At 40.6% G+C, this 15,690-nt stretch overlaps 1 protein-coding gene across 5 annotated transcripts in view; it reads left to right on the top strand.

The window, feature by feature from the left end:
• Positions 1-15,690, top strand: part of PRDM15 (PR/SET domain 15) — a 40,273-nt gene that overhangs the window by 10,083 nt on the left and 14,500 nt on the right. For 4 of the 5 annotated variants that reach the window (XM_071811433.1, XM_065861451.2, XM_071811426.1 and 1 more), the window contains exons 4-13: positions 3,365-3,518; positions 4,383-4,635; positions 5,710-5,832; positions 8,350-8,448; positions 9,228-9,452; positions 10,135-10,270; positions 11,339-11,514; positions 12,156-12,250; positions 13,182-13,269; positions 14,675-14,842. In XM_071811433.1, coding sequence (XP_071667534.1) covers positions 3,365-3,518; positions 4,383-4,635; positions 5,710-5,832; positions 8,350-8,448; positions 9,228-9,452; positions 10,135-10,270; positions 11,339-11,514; positions 12,156-12,250; positions 13,182-13,269; positions 14,675-14,842 — 1,517 coding nt within the window. Of the gene's footprint in view, positions 1-3,364; positions 3,519-4,382; positions 4,636-5,709; positions 5,833-8,349; positions 8,449-9,227; positions 9,453-10,134; positions 10,271-11,338; positions 11,515-12,155; positions 12,251-13,181; positions 13,270-14,674; positions 14,843-15,690 lie in introns of those variants that run through there. The other variant, XM_065861468.2, reaches the window with a different exon arrangement.

The following is a 15,690-nucleotide window of genomic DNA, read 5'->3' as shown; positions in this document are numbered from 1 at the left end:
TATAACCTCTGAAGTTCTTCCACGGAGAAGCAAAACAAGTTGTTCTCATTACTGTGAATCTTTATGAATGATTACGGATAATGCTCCTGTTGGAAGATCTGTGACAGCACAGCAGAAACATTCATGCTTGCCAAAAGAAACTAATAGAATAAATCTAGTTAGGAGAAAACAACACCGAATACTGATTTTTACAGATAAAGGCAACTGGGCATTGTCAGCAAAATTCATATTAAGATGTGAAATATAAGGCTAAGCAACAGAAACAACTATTGTGAAGATAAAATACAAATCCAGAAAGAGGATTCAAATGGCTTCATGTATTATATAATGTGCTTAGGGCTTCTGTATTTCTTGGGAAGTCATGGACAGAAAACACGGGCATGTGGGGAGCAAGTCTGACACATGCTGGCTATGTAGGCCACACTTCATTTTCCCAGGATCATTTTGTAATAAATATTGAATGTGCAGGGTCTGTTGCGCAGTGCTGTGACCCCTCTGTGCCTGGCAGGATGCTCTTGATGTCCCATGGTGCACGTTGACTGCACGTGTGCACAGCCCCTGGCTGTTCTTCTTGGCCTTCCCTGCAGCTCCTGCCAGGCACTGCCATCCTGTGCCTGGAAACCCACTGTGGGTGATCTTCTGCAGCCAGTGCTAGTGTGAACTGCATTCTTAACAGTCCTGACACTAGGGGCGCTTTGTTCTTGAGGGTCATTTCAAAATGCCTGTAGGAGTAATAGAAAATGGTGATGGAGGTGCCTTACTTATACATGGAAACTGTGCAGTGCAAAGTCTCTAGCCTGCACTAAGCAGATTCAATGACAAGTTAAACTATATTTCTTACCTTTTTTCTTTTTTTTTTTTTTGCCTTGCAATTTAATGCTTTTAATTATTTGTATGGTGGACAGTTACCATAGTGTCCAGATGTTCCAGCTGTGAACATTGGCAAATATGGTGCATGCACTGGTTTCCAGCCTGTTTTGGCATGCAGATGCTAAGTGTTCCCTAGTGGAAATGTTAGCTGCCAATAGTGGATTTGAAAGCAGAGTTTAAAAATGGCCGTGTTATAGAAAACTGTATTTATTTTCCTGAAGAGTTTACAGCTGAAAACAAGTAAGATAAGAAAGAGAAAGAAGAAATATGATTGTGGCCTTTATTTTACATCTGGGGAACAGTAGCTGAGAGAGTGAGTTGCCTGAGGTTGTGAGCAAGTTCAACCACAAACTGGATATGAATCTCTGAAAATCAACCTAGTTGCTTGACCACATGATCATTGTTTCCTCAGTCCTACTGAAAAGATAAACTGGATGCCTTATGGTTAGAAAAGAAGCATTAAGAAACATTTGCTGAATTTCACTGCCTCTAACATTGCATATTCTGTTATTAAAACTGAAAGTTTCTGGTTTTTGCTTATCGCTAAGATTTCAATCTTTTTGTATTTTTCTTCATCTAAACAGGAAAATGGATCTGCCAGTGTCAACTTCTATAAAGTAGTCAGTAGCCTGTCTGATGATTTTTAGCTTTTCATCTGTTAGCACGGAGCTGAAAACACAGAGTTGCATTTGGTGTCTGCAAAACCAATATGGTGGTTGCAATTGTTTTGGAAGATGTTCTCTGTGTATTATATGTAGTAACAATATTTACTATATGTAGTTCTTCTCAGAAGCTTGTTTGGTAAATGAGAGAGGTAGGGAGCACAAAAGCACTTATGATTAATGTTTGCAATAAGGGGGCTAGAAGACAGAAGAGGCTTTCCTCTTACGGGCTGTGTTCTGCATTAAGTATGTAAGGTTTTAAAATTTGAGGAGGAATATAGCTTATTTTTTAAAATAAGCATGACTAAAACCAAAGTTCTAGAAAGTTATAGGGTAATTCATTTTGGAAGAGGTCTCAGGATATTCCAGTCAGAACTAATATCCAGGCTGAACTGTTTGTTTTTCATTTTTATGTGTATTGTCTCTTCTGCACTTGCCATGTGCCCCTCAGAAAAGCCTGACTTCTTGGTCTCAGTGATGTCCCCATAGGTGTGCAGGAGTGGCTGTTTAGAACCCCACAGCCATCTCTTCCCCAAGCTGATCAGGCCCCTGTTTCCCCAGCCACTCCTCACAGGGTGACTTCTCTCAGACCCCTGACCATCCTGGTGGTCCTCCCCTAAGCTTGCTCCAGTTTGTATTTTTTTCCTGTATCGGGGGCCCAAAACAGGAGGTAACAGGTAGATAGGATCTAGCAAGTGCAGAGCAGAGGGGGACAGTCGCTTGCCTCAGTCTGGCTGCTCCCATTCATACCATTCGGGATGCGTTTGGCCCTCTGCTGCTGGGACAAGCTATGGCCTCATGTCTAGCCTGCTACCTACCACCACTCCTAGGGTCTTTCCCTCAGCCAGTAACATCACCAGGGCTTCTTCCTTCTCAGGTGCAGATCTTTGCATTTATCCTTGGAATTTCATATGATCTCTGTTGGTGTACCTCTCCAGGCTATCCAGGCCCCTCTGGATGGCAGTCCTGCCCTCAGATGTATTGACTGTGCTTTGTCAGTTAGTGTAATCTGCAAACTCGATGAGAGTGCACTCCATTATCCTTTCTAGATTGTTGATAAAGGTGTTAAACAGGACAGGTACCAGCACAGACTTCTGCTGTACCCCAGTTGTTACTGACATCCAGGTAGGGGTTATTTACTTTACTAGTTGTGTACCCATCCAGACCATAACATCCCAACTTGGATACAAGAATGTCATCAGACTGTATTGAGGACCTTGCTAAAGTCAAGGGAAATTACATCCACTGCTCTTCTGTCATCCACAAACCTGGTCATTTTATCCTGGAAGGCAAACATTTGTCAGACATGAGTTGCTCTTAGTCAGTCCGTGGTGGTTATCTCCAGTAGCCTTCTCCTAGTATGCTCTTAAAGGCTTCCCAAAAGGTCTTGTTCCATGGCTTTCCCAGGGACTGAAGTAAGGCTGACCAGCCTGTAGTTCCTTGTATCATCCTTTTGAGCTTTTTTGAAGGTGGGTGCAATATTTGTCTTTCTTCAGTCATCAGACACCTCCCCCAATGCCCATGATCTTTCGAAGATGATAGAGAATAGTCTCATTGTGGTATTGGAATACTCTGTCAGCACCCTCAGGTGCAGCCTCTTGGGTCCTTGGACTTATAAGGGTTCAGCTCTCAAGTAATCCCTGACTCTGCTCTCCTCCACTGCTAGTAGTTGTTCTCTGTTTATTTATAAATCCTCATAGAAGTCAGAAAAAAAAAAGTTTGCTATCTCTGGAGGTAGAAGAAAGAAGTCAGCATTTATTTCTCCAATGGATTTCTGCAGTTTTGTCCCATGTGTAGTTGTTTTTTTTCTAAATTCTCTCTTCAATTCTTAGATCATCTCTGCCTTCTAATTTGGAGATAAGGCAACTGGAAGATGGGACTGAAGGAGTGTTTGCTCTGACTCAGCTAGTGAAACGTACCCAGTTTGGCCCGTTTGAATCCAAGAGGGTTGCCAAGCTGGAAAAAGAATCATTTTTTCCCCTGAAGGTAAGACATGCCACATGAAAAGCAATAATGGAGTTAGTTTTACCCATGATGGTTTCATGCTGTCTACCGCTATGGAAAAAAATATGATTTGGGGGGGTTATTTGGGACGTCTTTGAGGCAAGCCCTATAACTGACTACCTAAACAAGCATTCTCTGGGCAAGATACAGAAGAACCAAACTAAAGGCTCGTTCTATATGTTTGAAGTCAACATCGTTATAGGAGATAGGGCTGGGATGCAATGGGCAAAACTGCTCGCCTTTCATCTTCTGTGTATGATGATACGAGAGGGGCTGTGACTATAGCAGTTCCTTTCAGTTGTTTTAATGAGTCTTTTCAATTTGATTGTATTTGCTTAATGAATGACATATGCATTAGGTTTATGGAACATGCAGAATAAATGTTTGGCGCTTTTTTTTCTGTCTTGCATTTGTTTTATTCTTCTCTCGACAAGTTTTGGTAGGAAAAATGCTACACTAATAAGTGAGTTCAGTCTTGTATTTTCAGTAATACCTCACTCAGAGATTTAGAAATGTGGCTTGGGCTGATGAGTGTTTCACAGTGTGCTGTTGGGATTCCCCTCCATTCTCCTGTATTCAGTCATTCAAATTTTGTGAGTAACTGGTGGCTATAGCAGGAATCCTTAGGATGGAAGTTCATTTTGTTTTGATCCTGCCCCTGGTTGTCAAAGACTTATTCATCTGAAGATGTGACTGATAACAAGAAACATGCTTAATGTGGGTGTTGAGGTTTGCTTTGTCTCTGCTGTGCACTGCATGAAACCATTGCAAAAGCAGAAAGTAAAAATTCTTCTTAACTTTTAATATTTTCTTAGGGTTTTATTATATGCATATTTTGCTTGGCAGGTGTTCCAGAAAGATGGGCCTCTGGTGTATTTTGACACCTCAAATGAAGATGATTGCAACTGGATGATGATGGTGCGACCAGCCACTGAATATGAGCATCAAAACTTAACTGCCTTCCAGCAGGACAATGATATTTACTTCACCACCTCCCGGGACATCCCACCAGGAACTGAGCTGCGAGTGTGGTATGCAGCTTTTTACGCCAAAAAAATGGAAAAGCCAATGCTGAAGCAGGTCACTAGTGTTGCCAATGGTATGTGTGGGGGCCTTTTTTCCTTCCTAAGGGCCCAGTCCTGATAGGGACTGATAGTCCCTTACCATATAGTTGACAGTGCTGTTTATCAAATAGGCTCTGAACCTGAATTTGTTAGCCTTTAGAGTCAGGCTAAGCTGCACACATGGTTGCCCTGCAAGAAGAAAGTATAGATTCTTCACCGTGATAGATCTGAGTTTTTGGAAATGGATGGCCTAGTTGATTCATCCTCTTCAGAGTGAACAAACTGGATAAATGGTTCTTAACTAAAGAACTGGTGGTTGCATCAAAAACGTTTCTTGGTAGAAGAGCCAAGGAACACAAGTATCCGTGTAAGTCTAAATGTATATGCAGGTTTGCTAAAGAAGCCGTTCTATTTCAGTTGAAGTGAAAATGTTTCCATTTGGCTCAGAACTATTACACAGTTCTGAAAAATTACTTTTATCTTATGCAGGTCCCCTTACATGGGACCTACTAGAATAAGATAAGCTCAAGAATGAACTGCCATTCCACGTATTTGCTTGTGCATTGGCGAAGCTAGGCAGCAGATTTTTTAGAATCTGAATTAGAATTGCCAGAAGTCTTTAGTTTCTCTGCCCCTCCATTTTTTTTTCTACTTTTGCATTTCTGCAGTGAAAAGGCGTCATCATTTAGCATTGCAAGGGCACTTTATTTCTGCTCTTAAGTTTGGAGTAGTCCCTGAATGGTATTGCTGTTATGCTGTGTATAATTTGGGGTGACAAATGGCTTGGGGAGAGGCCATTGCCATCAGCATGCTTTGTGGCTGATCTTGATGGTAAACAGAGTCTTAAGTGCTGCAGCTGAATCGTTGTGGTTAACAGGTTTCTGAATTCTGAGATGTTACCATTTGGTATTAACTGAGAGGTTTCATCTTTTTAATCTTTAGTTTTACCTGTTGATGTATTTTTGTGTGCATATGAGTATTTAAGCATATTGTTTAGATATGTCCTGCTTTCTCTTTTCAGCACATTCACTGTACACTCAGGCATAAGAATGTCCTGCAAGAGAATGAAAGGGTCTGGGAAGTTAAAGAACTGTTTTTACTCTTCACAGATGTGTGCTTGGTAGTAATGGAATCTGATAAAGAGGGGAACAAAATCTCTTCAAAACCTTCGTCTGCTGTCTTCCCCCATAAAAAAATGAAGAAATCCAGCATACCAGCAGCTGATCCAGCAAGTATGCAAAATTACAGTATTTTTAAGGGGGATAGAGAACGGATATGGATCTGAAGAGCTGTTAGGTTTACCACTCCTATGTGGATACTATAGTTATATAACTTTCAGCAAATACTGACTTAGAGAGGATTTGAAAGTCTGGATTTTTATTTTTGTGAGCATGGTGCTTAAAATACATATGCAGTTTGAAAAAAGACATCGAGTGGCCGATAAATGTTTAGGCAGATGATTTTCATGAAAAGCCCAACTGTTCCTGACTTTGGACATGATTAGGGTTGGGGTGGGGGCAATTTTGAAGAAAATATTTGGACTCTTTGCAAAATGTAATGGTTCAAATTATCAGGTTCTAGAAGAAAATCTCAGTCTGTGAGTGAGCAGAAGAACAGTGCTGTTTGGAAATGACAAGAACATTGGCAGTCTCCAAATTACAATAATACCAGCAGCCTATTAGAGTTCAGACTGTACTTGATTACAGGAACTCAAATTTAGATAATAAGCAATACAGGTGATCTTGACAAGGAATGTATGACTCAGGAAATAACTAGTGGTGTCATAGGAGCTTTGTCCCCAAGGTCATTTATGAAGCAGTGCCCCCCACCCTGTAATTTCTGATAAGTGTAACAGTGAAATCAAGAGCCCACTGAATAATAATTGCCATATCTAAAAGGAAACTTGGAATATGTAGTATGAAGATCAGGATCAAGAGAAAACCATTTTGGGTCTGTTCTTTGAAAAAGTTACTTTGCTGAATTTTGCTTACTAATACTAAAAGGAGTCAGGAGGAGGAGAGTAGTTGCAGATGTTTGCAGAGCAATTAATCAGAAGATCCATTTGTTTAACTTGGATATTGCCACAGCTAAAGTGTCACGTTGACTGGGGAGTTGTCTTGCAGTTTGAGATCTTTGATTTTTCCAGGGGGAAAAAAATATGAAGAATTTGAACAACCCCTCCTATGTCCTTCATCCTACTGTGTGAAAGTCCAACTTCAACAGAAACAAAATGCTGCCTATTATACTTTGGGAACCCTAAAGTGTTCCCGCTAATGTATTGGTTTGGTGTTCCCAAAACCAGATATGCCTCTTTTGATTATGGCTGTTTGCCTCAAATTATACAGCGCTCTTGCCAATTGACAGATCTGTACTTCCAAGTAAACTGGATTGCCCTGCAGCCACCCTGGAAGCCTGAAGGATTGAGAAGCTAAACAGGGCCTAACTCTTGGCAGACCAGTGCACAACCAGGGTTTCTAGGTTTACTGCTTGAGGTAGCTCAGGAACAAGGGAAGTGCAGAATGAGGGGCAGTTTTGCAAGACAAACTTCAGTTTTGTACATAGTGCTTTTTCAGTTTTACTAGTCTGGAACTTCATGAGACATGTACAGTAGCTTATGTGTTGCTTACCAGTCTGACTGTTTCTTTAACGTTATGCAGAATCTTGGGGTTTAGGTTTGCTGGTTTTGGCCTCCCGGATAGAGCTCTCAAAATAAGAACTTCTTTATGTAGCCTGTGAAGAAGGAATTTCTGTTGCTGGATTGTCTAGGCATTTATTTACCACACACCTCTGTAGTACCGAACACAACGTAAGTTGTAGCAGGGAACAACCTCTGCCTCAGAGAATCTTTCAGTTTGGTTGAAGAGATAACAATGAAAAGGAGGAAGTAAGTTTATCGTCCCGTTACAGATAGGATCCTCAGGCAGAGAGAGATTAAATGGCTTGCTAACAATTGTACAGGCAGTCTGTGGCAGAAGCTGCAGTACAGTTTGGATCTCCTGTGCTGCCATTCACTTAACCTAGTTTCAGTGTCATCTTCCTCCTCTGAGTGGTCTTGTAGGCTGTGGAGTATTGAGCTTTGTGTATACCAAAAAAAATCTGTGAACCAGTCCAGATTGATCAGGTCCTCTTGACAAATTCAGACATGTCATCCAAGGACTTAAAGACACTAACCATTTTCCTATTTTCATTTTTCCATTTCCCCCTAGTTTCTTCCTTATTTTCTTTACCTAGCATGAGCTGATATGTTAATTAAAACATTAATATGGTGGTTTCATAGAGCGTCTAATTAATGAAACTGCTCAAAACCAGGTTTTCATTGTCCTCAGCCTGATTTCCAATGATCCAAATGTTCTTACTCTGCTACGCTCTTCACAGAGAATAAGGAGGCTTCTCCTGCTTCTGTCCTCAGCTGACCCAGAAGAGGACTGGTAACCCTGGTCTTAAAGGTGCTAAAAACTGCTTTATATTGTGCCTTTGATAATCACAGTTCTTTAGAAAGTGATAAAAGGGCCCTCAAGACTTTTACACGAGCACTCATATTCTTTCCTGGCATCACTTAGTATCTGTTCTGATGTTTCGAGTGTTCATGTTTAGAAAATCCTCAAGTGGTCCCAGCTGGCACTGTCAGCCTCTTGCTGCTTAAATTATAACTTGTGATACCTGGGGAGTTATTGCAAGATAAATGAAGCTACAGAGATTTACCACCTTCTCATTTTCAGAGCTTTTCAGTATTTCTTCTTGTGTTTTAGTGAACACTCCAGAAGGCAGTGGAGCCACAGAAGCAGAGTCCAGCCAGTGGACATGTAAAGTATGTTCATCTGCTTTCCCGGAGCCTCAGCTGCTGACAGGTAAGAAGTGCTAGAAATTCATGAGAGAGTACTCAAAAGCACCAGGAGAATTCTGGTCTTCCAGAGCAGGACACCATGAAACCTTGCCCCATCCATGATGCAGTGAGATAAAGGTTTTAATTTTTTTGTTCCTTTGAGAAACAAGTGTAGTGGGGAAGCTAAATCAGGAAGTATTTTTAATATGACTGTGGTCAGTCTCTGGGCAAACAACTGTGATGTTGAATCTAGAAGAAATAAAACTGTTGTCCAGAAGATAACGTGAATGTTGGGAGTACTGGGGATGGGGAGCTGCATGAGCAGTGTATAAAATCAGTGATGCCAGCTTTTATTTAGTGGTATTGTCTGTCTGGTATTTGTGGCACTGATTTAGTATAGGTAATGAAATAAATTTTTTTCTGCATTTCATTTGCAGCTATTTCATGCGTTTTTCAAAGGAACTTAAAATATTTAAGAGTTCTGACTGAATCATTTTTGAAAAGGGGATTCAGTCTGCTAAATAGCTTGGGCATTTGGAAAAATGTAGCCGTTATCGGGAGCACAACCTTTTTCCAGTGATATGTAACAGATCTCTTAGAATTTCAGTCTCTGTGAGTAATCATTTCCATCTTCAATAGACTGCACGCTTCTATTTAGGAAGGTATTGTGACTGCTTTTGAAATAACTTGAAGTGAGTCTCTGCTAAGTCAGGTTAACCTGATAGATAGGCTTCAGCTGGATCTTTGAGTATTTCATGACAGTTTCTTTCTTCCTTACTCTCTTGTTTTTTCCCATCCACTCAGAGCATTTGCTGAGTCACCTGGAGCAAGCTAAGGGTGCCCCCCAAACCAGCCAAAATGAGGCTGTTCCAGAAAAAGCAGCAGAGGTTCTCCCTTTGGATCAGCCAGTGATTTGTGATGCAGCCAGTGCCGGTACAGACTCAAGGAAGAAGGCCAGGCGGGGAAGAAAGCCCAAAACAACTAAAGTAGAAACACCTGTTGTCATTATTGAAGAGAAAGATTCTGAAGGTAAAACAAAATTTAAGAAAATGCTAAGCATGTATCCCCTCATATGTCTGTATTGATGCCTTCTCAGAAAGGCCTAAAAAACAGTACAGAGGCAGGATGGAGATTTTTAGTTAGATCACTAAAGCAGATGATTTACAAACTTTGTTAATTATCTCTGAGGTCCTTGTCTACACTAAACCCTGCAGCACCTACACTTGGATTACCTGCGTTATCCTGTGACAGTTTTAGTAACAGAGAAGCCCAGAGAAACACAGGATACTGGTTATGAGAGACCTGCCTAACTTTCAGCAAGAAGGAACAGGAGAGGAAGCATCTTCCCTCTCAAAAGGAGATACCTTCCTCTCTCTACCTTAAAGCTTATTCTTGAAAGGGGCCTTTTTCAGGGCCTTACCTTCCTTTAGGGGAAGTTCTAGTAGGAAATTTCAGGATGCATATTCAACTGATCCCTTAGTAGTACGTTGGAAAGGTAAGAAATTACATTTCTATAAGAGATGTTGGCTACATGTTACTCATCATTCAGCAGCCACTTTATCTTGCGAGTGCTACCTACTTATTTGCAATCTGTTATTTGTCATGGACAAATAGTACATTCAGTGCCACATCTCATTACAAAAGCAAATTCCTGCATTTGAGGTTTTCTAGCTATCCAGATTAACACTGTATTTTTGTGGCATGTTTGCAGCGGAAAATGTAGCTGAAATTGTAACTGAGGTTCCCCCAGAAGAGACAGCCCTGCCTTCAGATGCAGAAGAGAGGATTATGGACCTGGTTTTAGGAAAGATGCCAAGCACCACAAATAGCATCAGTTCAGTGACAAAGTAAGTGCTCTGGGATGCAGAATTTCCTCGTAGGCTTTATTAAGATTATGCAGCATGTAACAGCTCTGCTCGACTTCTGAGCCCACAGATGCTCTTTTTTGTTAGCATAAAATTGTGTGATGCTGCTGCTGTAAAATCTGACTTTGAGTGCCACAAAGATGGCTTGTGCACTGGAGGATGGTGCACAGATGGTGAGATATTTATGGTAGAATTTAGGAGGATACCATGAGAATTTCATTTTCCATCATGTTACTGCTGCTATTCAGTGTGATTCCAAAAGCCTCCTGCAGCTACAAGGTGAGATATTACTCCTGTTGAATACTGGTGGTAAAACAGGCAAAGAGATTTTTGCTAAAAAAATTATGCAAACCGTTATTATTCAGTCTTGCTTGTCATCTTAACTCTGAATGACTTCATGTTGATTTGTGCATATGATGCTTCAGATTTAGAGCAGTGAGAGGGACAACTTTAGTGTAACAGAACCTCAGGGAGACTCTTACATGTAATTTGATTAATTTAGACTCTTTTATATCTTTTTGTCTTGGTAAAATTGGCTTTTTGAATTCTTTTTTGTATAATAAAGCACTTGATTTCTCAAAATTAGCTGGTAAGGCTATATATTGAAATCCTTAGTCAACACAGAGTCATTAAAAATGAATTCCAAGAGGTGGTTGTGCTGGGAAATAGAACAGTACCACTTCTTGGCACCCTGCTGCTCTCTTATATACACCTTTTGCATGCGAACTGCTAAGCTTTCTGAGCTGAAATAGTGCTAATGTTTTCAGAGGATAAGCAGAACACATCCTTTATATTCCTCTGAGGGGCCTGCAAAGAGAATCTCTGAGGTTGGTGGCTGCTGCTTCTTTTCTTGTTGTGCTGGGCAAAGATAATTTGGAGTTAGCCACGCGTTCTGAATCTGCTGTTTCCAGGGGGTGGCCGGGAGGGTGCCTGGGCAATGAGGAAACTCCAGCCCCCCTTTCCTGCCAGAAGCTGAGCATAACACTCCTCTAGCTTTTGCCAGCTGTGGGATACCTTTCAGTCCCTGCCTTTCTTTCTCTAATCCATTAGGTTTGCTCATCAAGCCGCCATGTCCATCAAAAGAAGTATAATTCTCTCCGGCAGACATGGTATACGGCGCAAGCTGATAAAACAACTTGGGGAGCACAAGCGAGTCTATCAATGCAGTATCTGCAGTAAGATTTTCCAGAACAGCAGCAACCTCAGCAGGCACATCCGTTCTCATGGTAGGTTTGTTTTTGCCTCATGTGCATATTGATTTTTGTCTCTTGGTGGTTCCCCATTTGAGAAAAGAAGCTAGGCTATCCTTAGATAATGGGATACATAATTTTAATAGAACTCTTTTTTCTTTTGTGCTTTTTTTTAAACTCTCTCTAGGGAACTCTTTTAGTTTTGCAGACCAGAGCATGAGAAGATAATACTTGAAAGTTGAAATTAGAGTATTTGTAAGTTTAATTTAGATACCTGTTTTAAATGGGAGTGAGAATGTGATGTTTTTTTCCAAAACTGTTCTTCTCTTTAAATATATGTATTGTCCCTCACCTTCACAGGCACATGGGTAACATTGCTGTGTAAATGTCAGCCGAGTGCTTTTTAGCTTGTGAGATGCAATTCCAGGGGTCTGTGACCTACTTCTAAGGATTCTGTGAAAAATAAGCACTAAAAAAGGGTGGGGGAAGCAAGCAAAATTGTTGTCAAAATTGTTGGAAAAGGTTAAAGTCCACTAGTTAGTTCTCCTGAATTACTAGAGCTTCTCATCACTAGCCTGTTTGTTTGCAGTTGCTTGTGCTTTGTTTCCCCTATGTGCATGGAGTTGATTATTATCAATTGCTGACTTCTTTTTTTTTATCTTGATTGATCCCCTCAGGTGACAAACTATTTAAATGTGAGGAATGTGCAAAGCTGTTCAGCCGTAAAGAGAGCTTGAAGCAGCACGTTTCATACAAGCACAGCAGGAACGAAGTGAGTGGAAATGACTAGCGGGCTCTTTCTGAGATTAGGTGAAAATGTACCATGAGCGTCCAGCTGCTGGCTGGGGAGCTTGGGTCCATTATATTTGAGCGCATATCCATGTGAATAAGTGAGACAAGACTGGCAGGGAGAGGTAATATGTTCTGTTAGAACAGTTGATGAATTTGCAAATTGTGGACACGCTTTTGAGCACACAAGTCCTCTTTCGTGTCTGAATTTCTATAGAAAGTTGTTTTCAGGCATCAGTTACAGCAAGGCAAGCTGGAGTTAGCTGGAGCTGCACGATCTAGAGGTGAGATCTGACTTCAGTTTATGGTGCTGAATAGGATTGTTCCAGTCTTGTCTGCTTGTCCTGTTTCATTTATTCCCACCTGTAGTGTCATTTAATGTGTGAACTCTTTGGGTAAAGGCTGTGTCATTAAGGACTATGTATACCTGTGTAAACCTACAGTGCTTACAGTAGCAGCAACATTCCTGTTCCTGAGGGCCTTCCAAATGTGGCTGCCATATAAACATTAAGCATGCCTGTGGTGGGGCCTTATCAGTGAATATTTCCCTTGCTACTTGACATCAAGGTGCTGAGCTCTCAGATTGCTGTCATCCGTTCTGGAGCTGGAGAATGAGAAAGATTATATCTTGCTTCTCAAAAATTCTGTCTCTGTGTTAGATCAGAGGTTGTCAGAAAAGACTGTTACATGCACACAGGTGCATGCTCTACTTTTTTGTATAGAGAGCGAGCTTAGATGTAGGAACATGGCAGGATGATATAGCATCAGAATTTTGCATCAGTGAGTATTTAAATGTCCTGTTGAAGGAAAAAAAAATGGAAAAGACAGCAAAAATGTAGTTGAGATTTAGAATTTCTCTGTCAGACGTGACTTGGCTTTTCCCTGCTTAAACACTTACTGTTCACAATCCTCAGGTTGACGGTGAGTACAGATACAAGTGCACCACATGTGAAAAAGCCTTCCGGATAGAGAGTGCGCTGGAATTCCATAACTGCAGGACAGGTGAGACTGGCTAACTGTTCAGATTCCTCTGGCACCTGGACTCCACTTTGAGGGATGTCCACAAATCCATCTCAGCATAGGAATGACAGAAGGGAAGCAGGAATTTAGATTGTTGTCATCATCACAACAAGCAGCCTGCTTCTTTTCCCTCAATAAAACTTTTTGTGATAAGAAAAGTGTAACAAATAATCTGCAGAGCAACACGTCTACTATGTACTGGTTTTTTTTTAGTATCTCCTGCGCACCTGTCTAATATCCTCACTGCTATTTCATTTGTATGTTCACAGATACCCTGTCACCTTCTCTGTTTAGTTTTCTTTCCTGAAACTAGGTTTCACTTCATTTCTCTGAAACAGAGGAACTGGAAAGGGAGCCAGAACTATCAATAGTTTGTAGTTTTCTGGGATTACAGTTTTCTTCTGCTTTCTCATGCTTTCTGTGTACTTCCAGTAGTCTCTACAGATTTTTTTCTTAGTATCACTAGACCCTGTCTTTTTCTCTCATAGCCACCCCTTGTGGTTACTTAATATTTATGCCGAGTCTTATGCTTAGCGAATGACATCCTGGTTATTTTTATGGATCCATGAGAACTCTTAGTCCAGAATCACCTGGGTGATTCTGCCCCTTACAGCACCATTCAAGGTAGGTTTTCTCATTTCCTTTCAGAAGGTAGAGCGTGTATAAAACTTCAGCCTTTTGACAAGTGGCAAGTAATGCCAAGTAACCCCTCAGTATTCTGTTTATTCAAGGGCAGCAGCTCATTTTCTCTCACAGTTGACCAAAAGGAGCAGCAGTTTTTGCTCTGCTCTTCAAGGCATCAAACTGTTCATTCTTTGTGACTGCTTCAGCACTGGCAGATTCCATCTACAGGACCATGCTTTCGTGCTCTTAAGAGAAGTCTCAACTACTGAATACAAAGCGAATTCCCCATAGGCTGCTTGTCATGTAACTGTGTCTTTTTAAGATTTTATACTTTCTTCTGGAGTATTCTATACTGGCTGGTATTAGGAGCCAGTGCTAGCAGAAGTTTTCTGGTGCTTAGACGTAGCAGTTCATGTGATGCTGTGTTGCTGGATGTTTAGTGGTTTCACCAACATTAAAAACTGGAAATAACTGTAACAGAATCTACTCCAAACATAATTTCAGTGTATGCTAGATCACAATGGAAACAGCCCATGTGAGGAAGTTACAATGCTAGATGCTGTGTTCAGGTTAGAGTCACATATATTTATTGCCTTTGAAAAAAATTTTAAAGTAAAACAGGTGCTTTTGCATTTCCCTCCTCAATTCATGTCATGACAGTTTATATGTTAAAATTCAGTTCTAACAAAAGAACTACCTGTCTCACAAACATAAAAAATGTGCTTTCATCTGTAAAGAGCTGTATGGTTTCTCTTGCTTACAGATGACAAGACATTCCAGTGTGAGATGTGTTTCAGATTCTTTTCTACGAACAGTAATCTTTCAAAACACAAGAAAAAGCACGGGGATAAGAAGTTTGCATGTGAAATCTGCAATAAGATGTTTTACCGGAAGGACGTCATGCTAGACCATCAAAGACGACACTTGGAAGGTAAGCATACTGTGGATCAACTTAATTACTGCTACTAAAACAGCAGTAGAGGTGAGAAGGTTAAGCAAATGATTGCGCATTACTTCTTCTGGATGGTAGCTGTCATTTTTTTGTCAGTTACTTGCTTTAGAGTAGCAAGTTTCAGCAAAATTTGACATGTGAAAAAAAATAACAGTAATAGATCCTGGAAGGGAGTTGTGTAATTCTAAGAAAAACTTCCTAGGAAGTGCACATACCTTTTTCTTTCAGCCTCACTTGATTGCATCCAGTGCTATTAACAGTCATGTGAAAGTTACTTGGCTTATTATGCAGTAGATTAGACTAGATCATTAAATTATATCTTTTTCTTTCTTTGAATTTTGTTCTTCGGGTGGTTTTTTTTTTTTTTTTTTTTAAGTGGTAACTTGAAAAGTTGAAGGCAGAGAATTAACTTGCAATGTACAACAGAAAGTGACTGCTGTATAAATATAGTATAAATGGGATGCTATATGAAATTGTTTTTCAAAGTCTTGAGCATATATGAAAATAAGAGTTTACTGTTCAAAATCTCAAACATCTAAGGGCACTATAGCTGCTCAAAGACTCTGGAAAAACTTGGGTGATGGCAGATGGCTGAAATATATATGAAAATGCCTCTGGTGATCTAGATAATAAAACCCAAGGCAATTTTAAAAAAGCAGCCAGATTGTCTGATTTGATGCTTTGGGAGTAGCCGGTTGACACTGGCCACTCTTGAGGTTCGGGGCTTTGTGTCGTGAACTGGAGGACAAGGGGTTGAATGACAATGGCAAGGTGGCTCATGTTTAGCTGTCACAGAACAGCAGCAGCTGTCTGCCCTCCTGAAGGTA

Source organism: Patagioenas fasciata, chromosome 1 (genome assembly GCF_037038585.1).
Source record: "Patagioenas fasciata isolate bPatFas1 chromosome 1, bPatFas1.hap1, whole genome shotgun sequence".
NCBI lineage: Eukaryota > Metazoa > Chordata > Aves > Columbiformes > Columbidae > Patagioenas > Patagioenas fasciata.
Note: the sequence above shows the minus strand (reverse complement) of the source record. Positions and strands in the feature narration are given on the sequence as shown.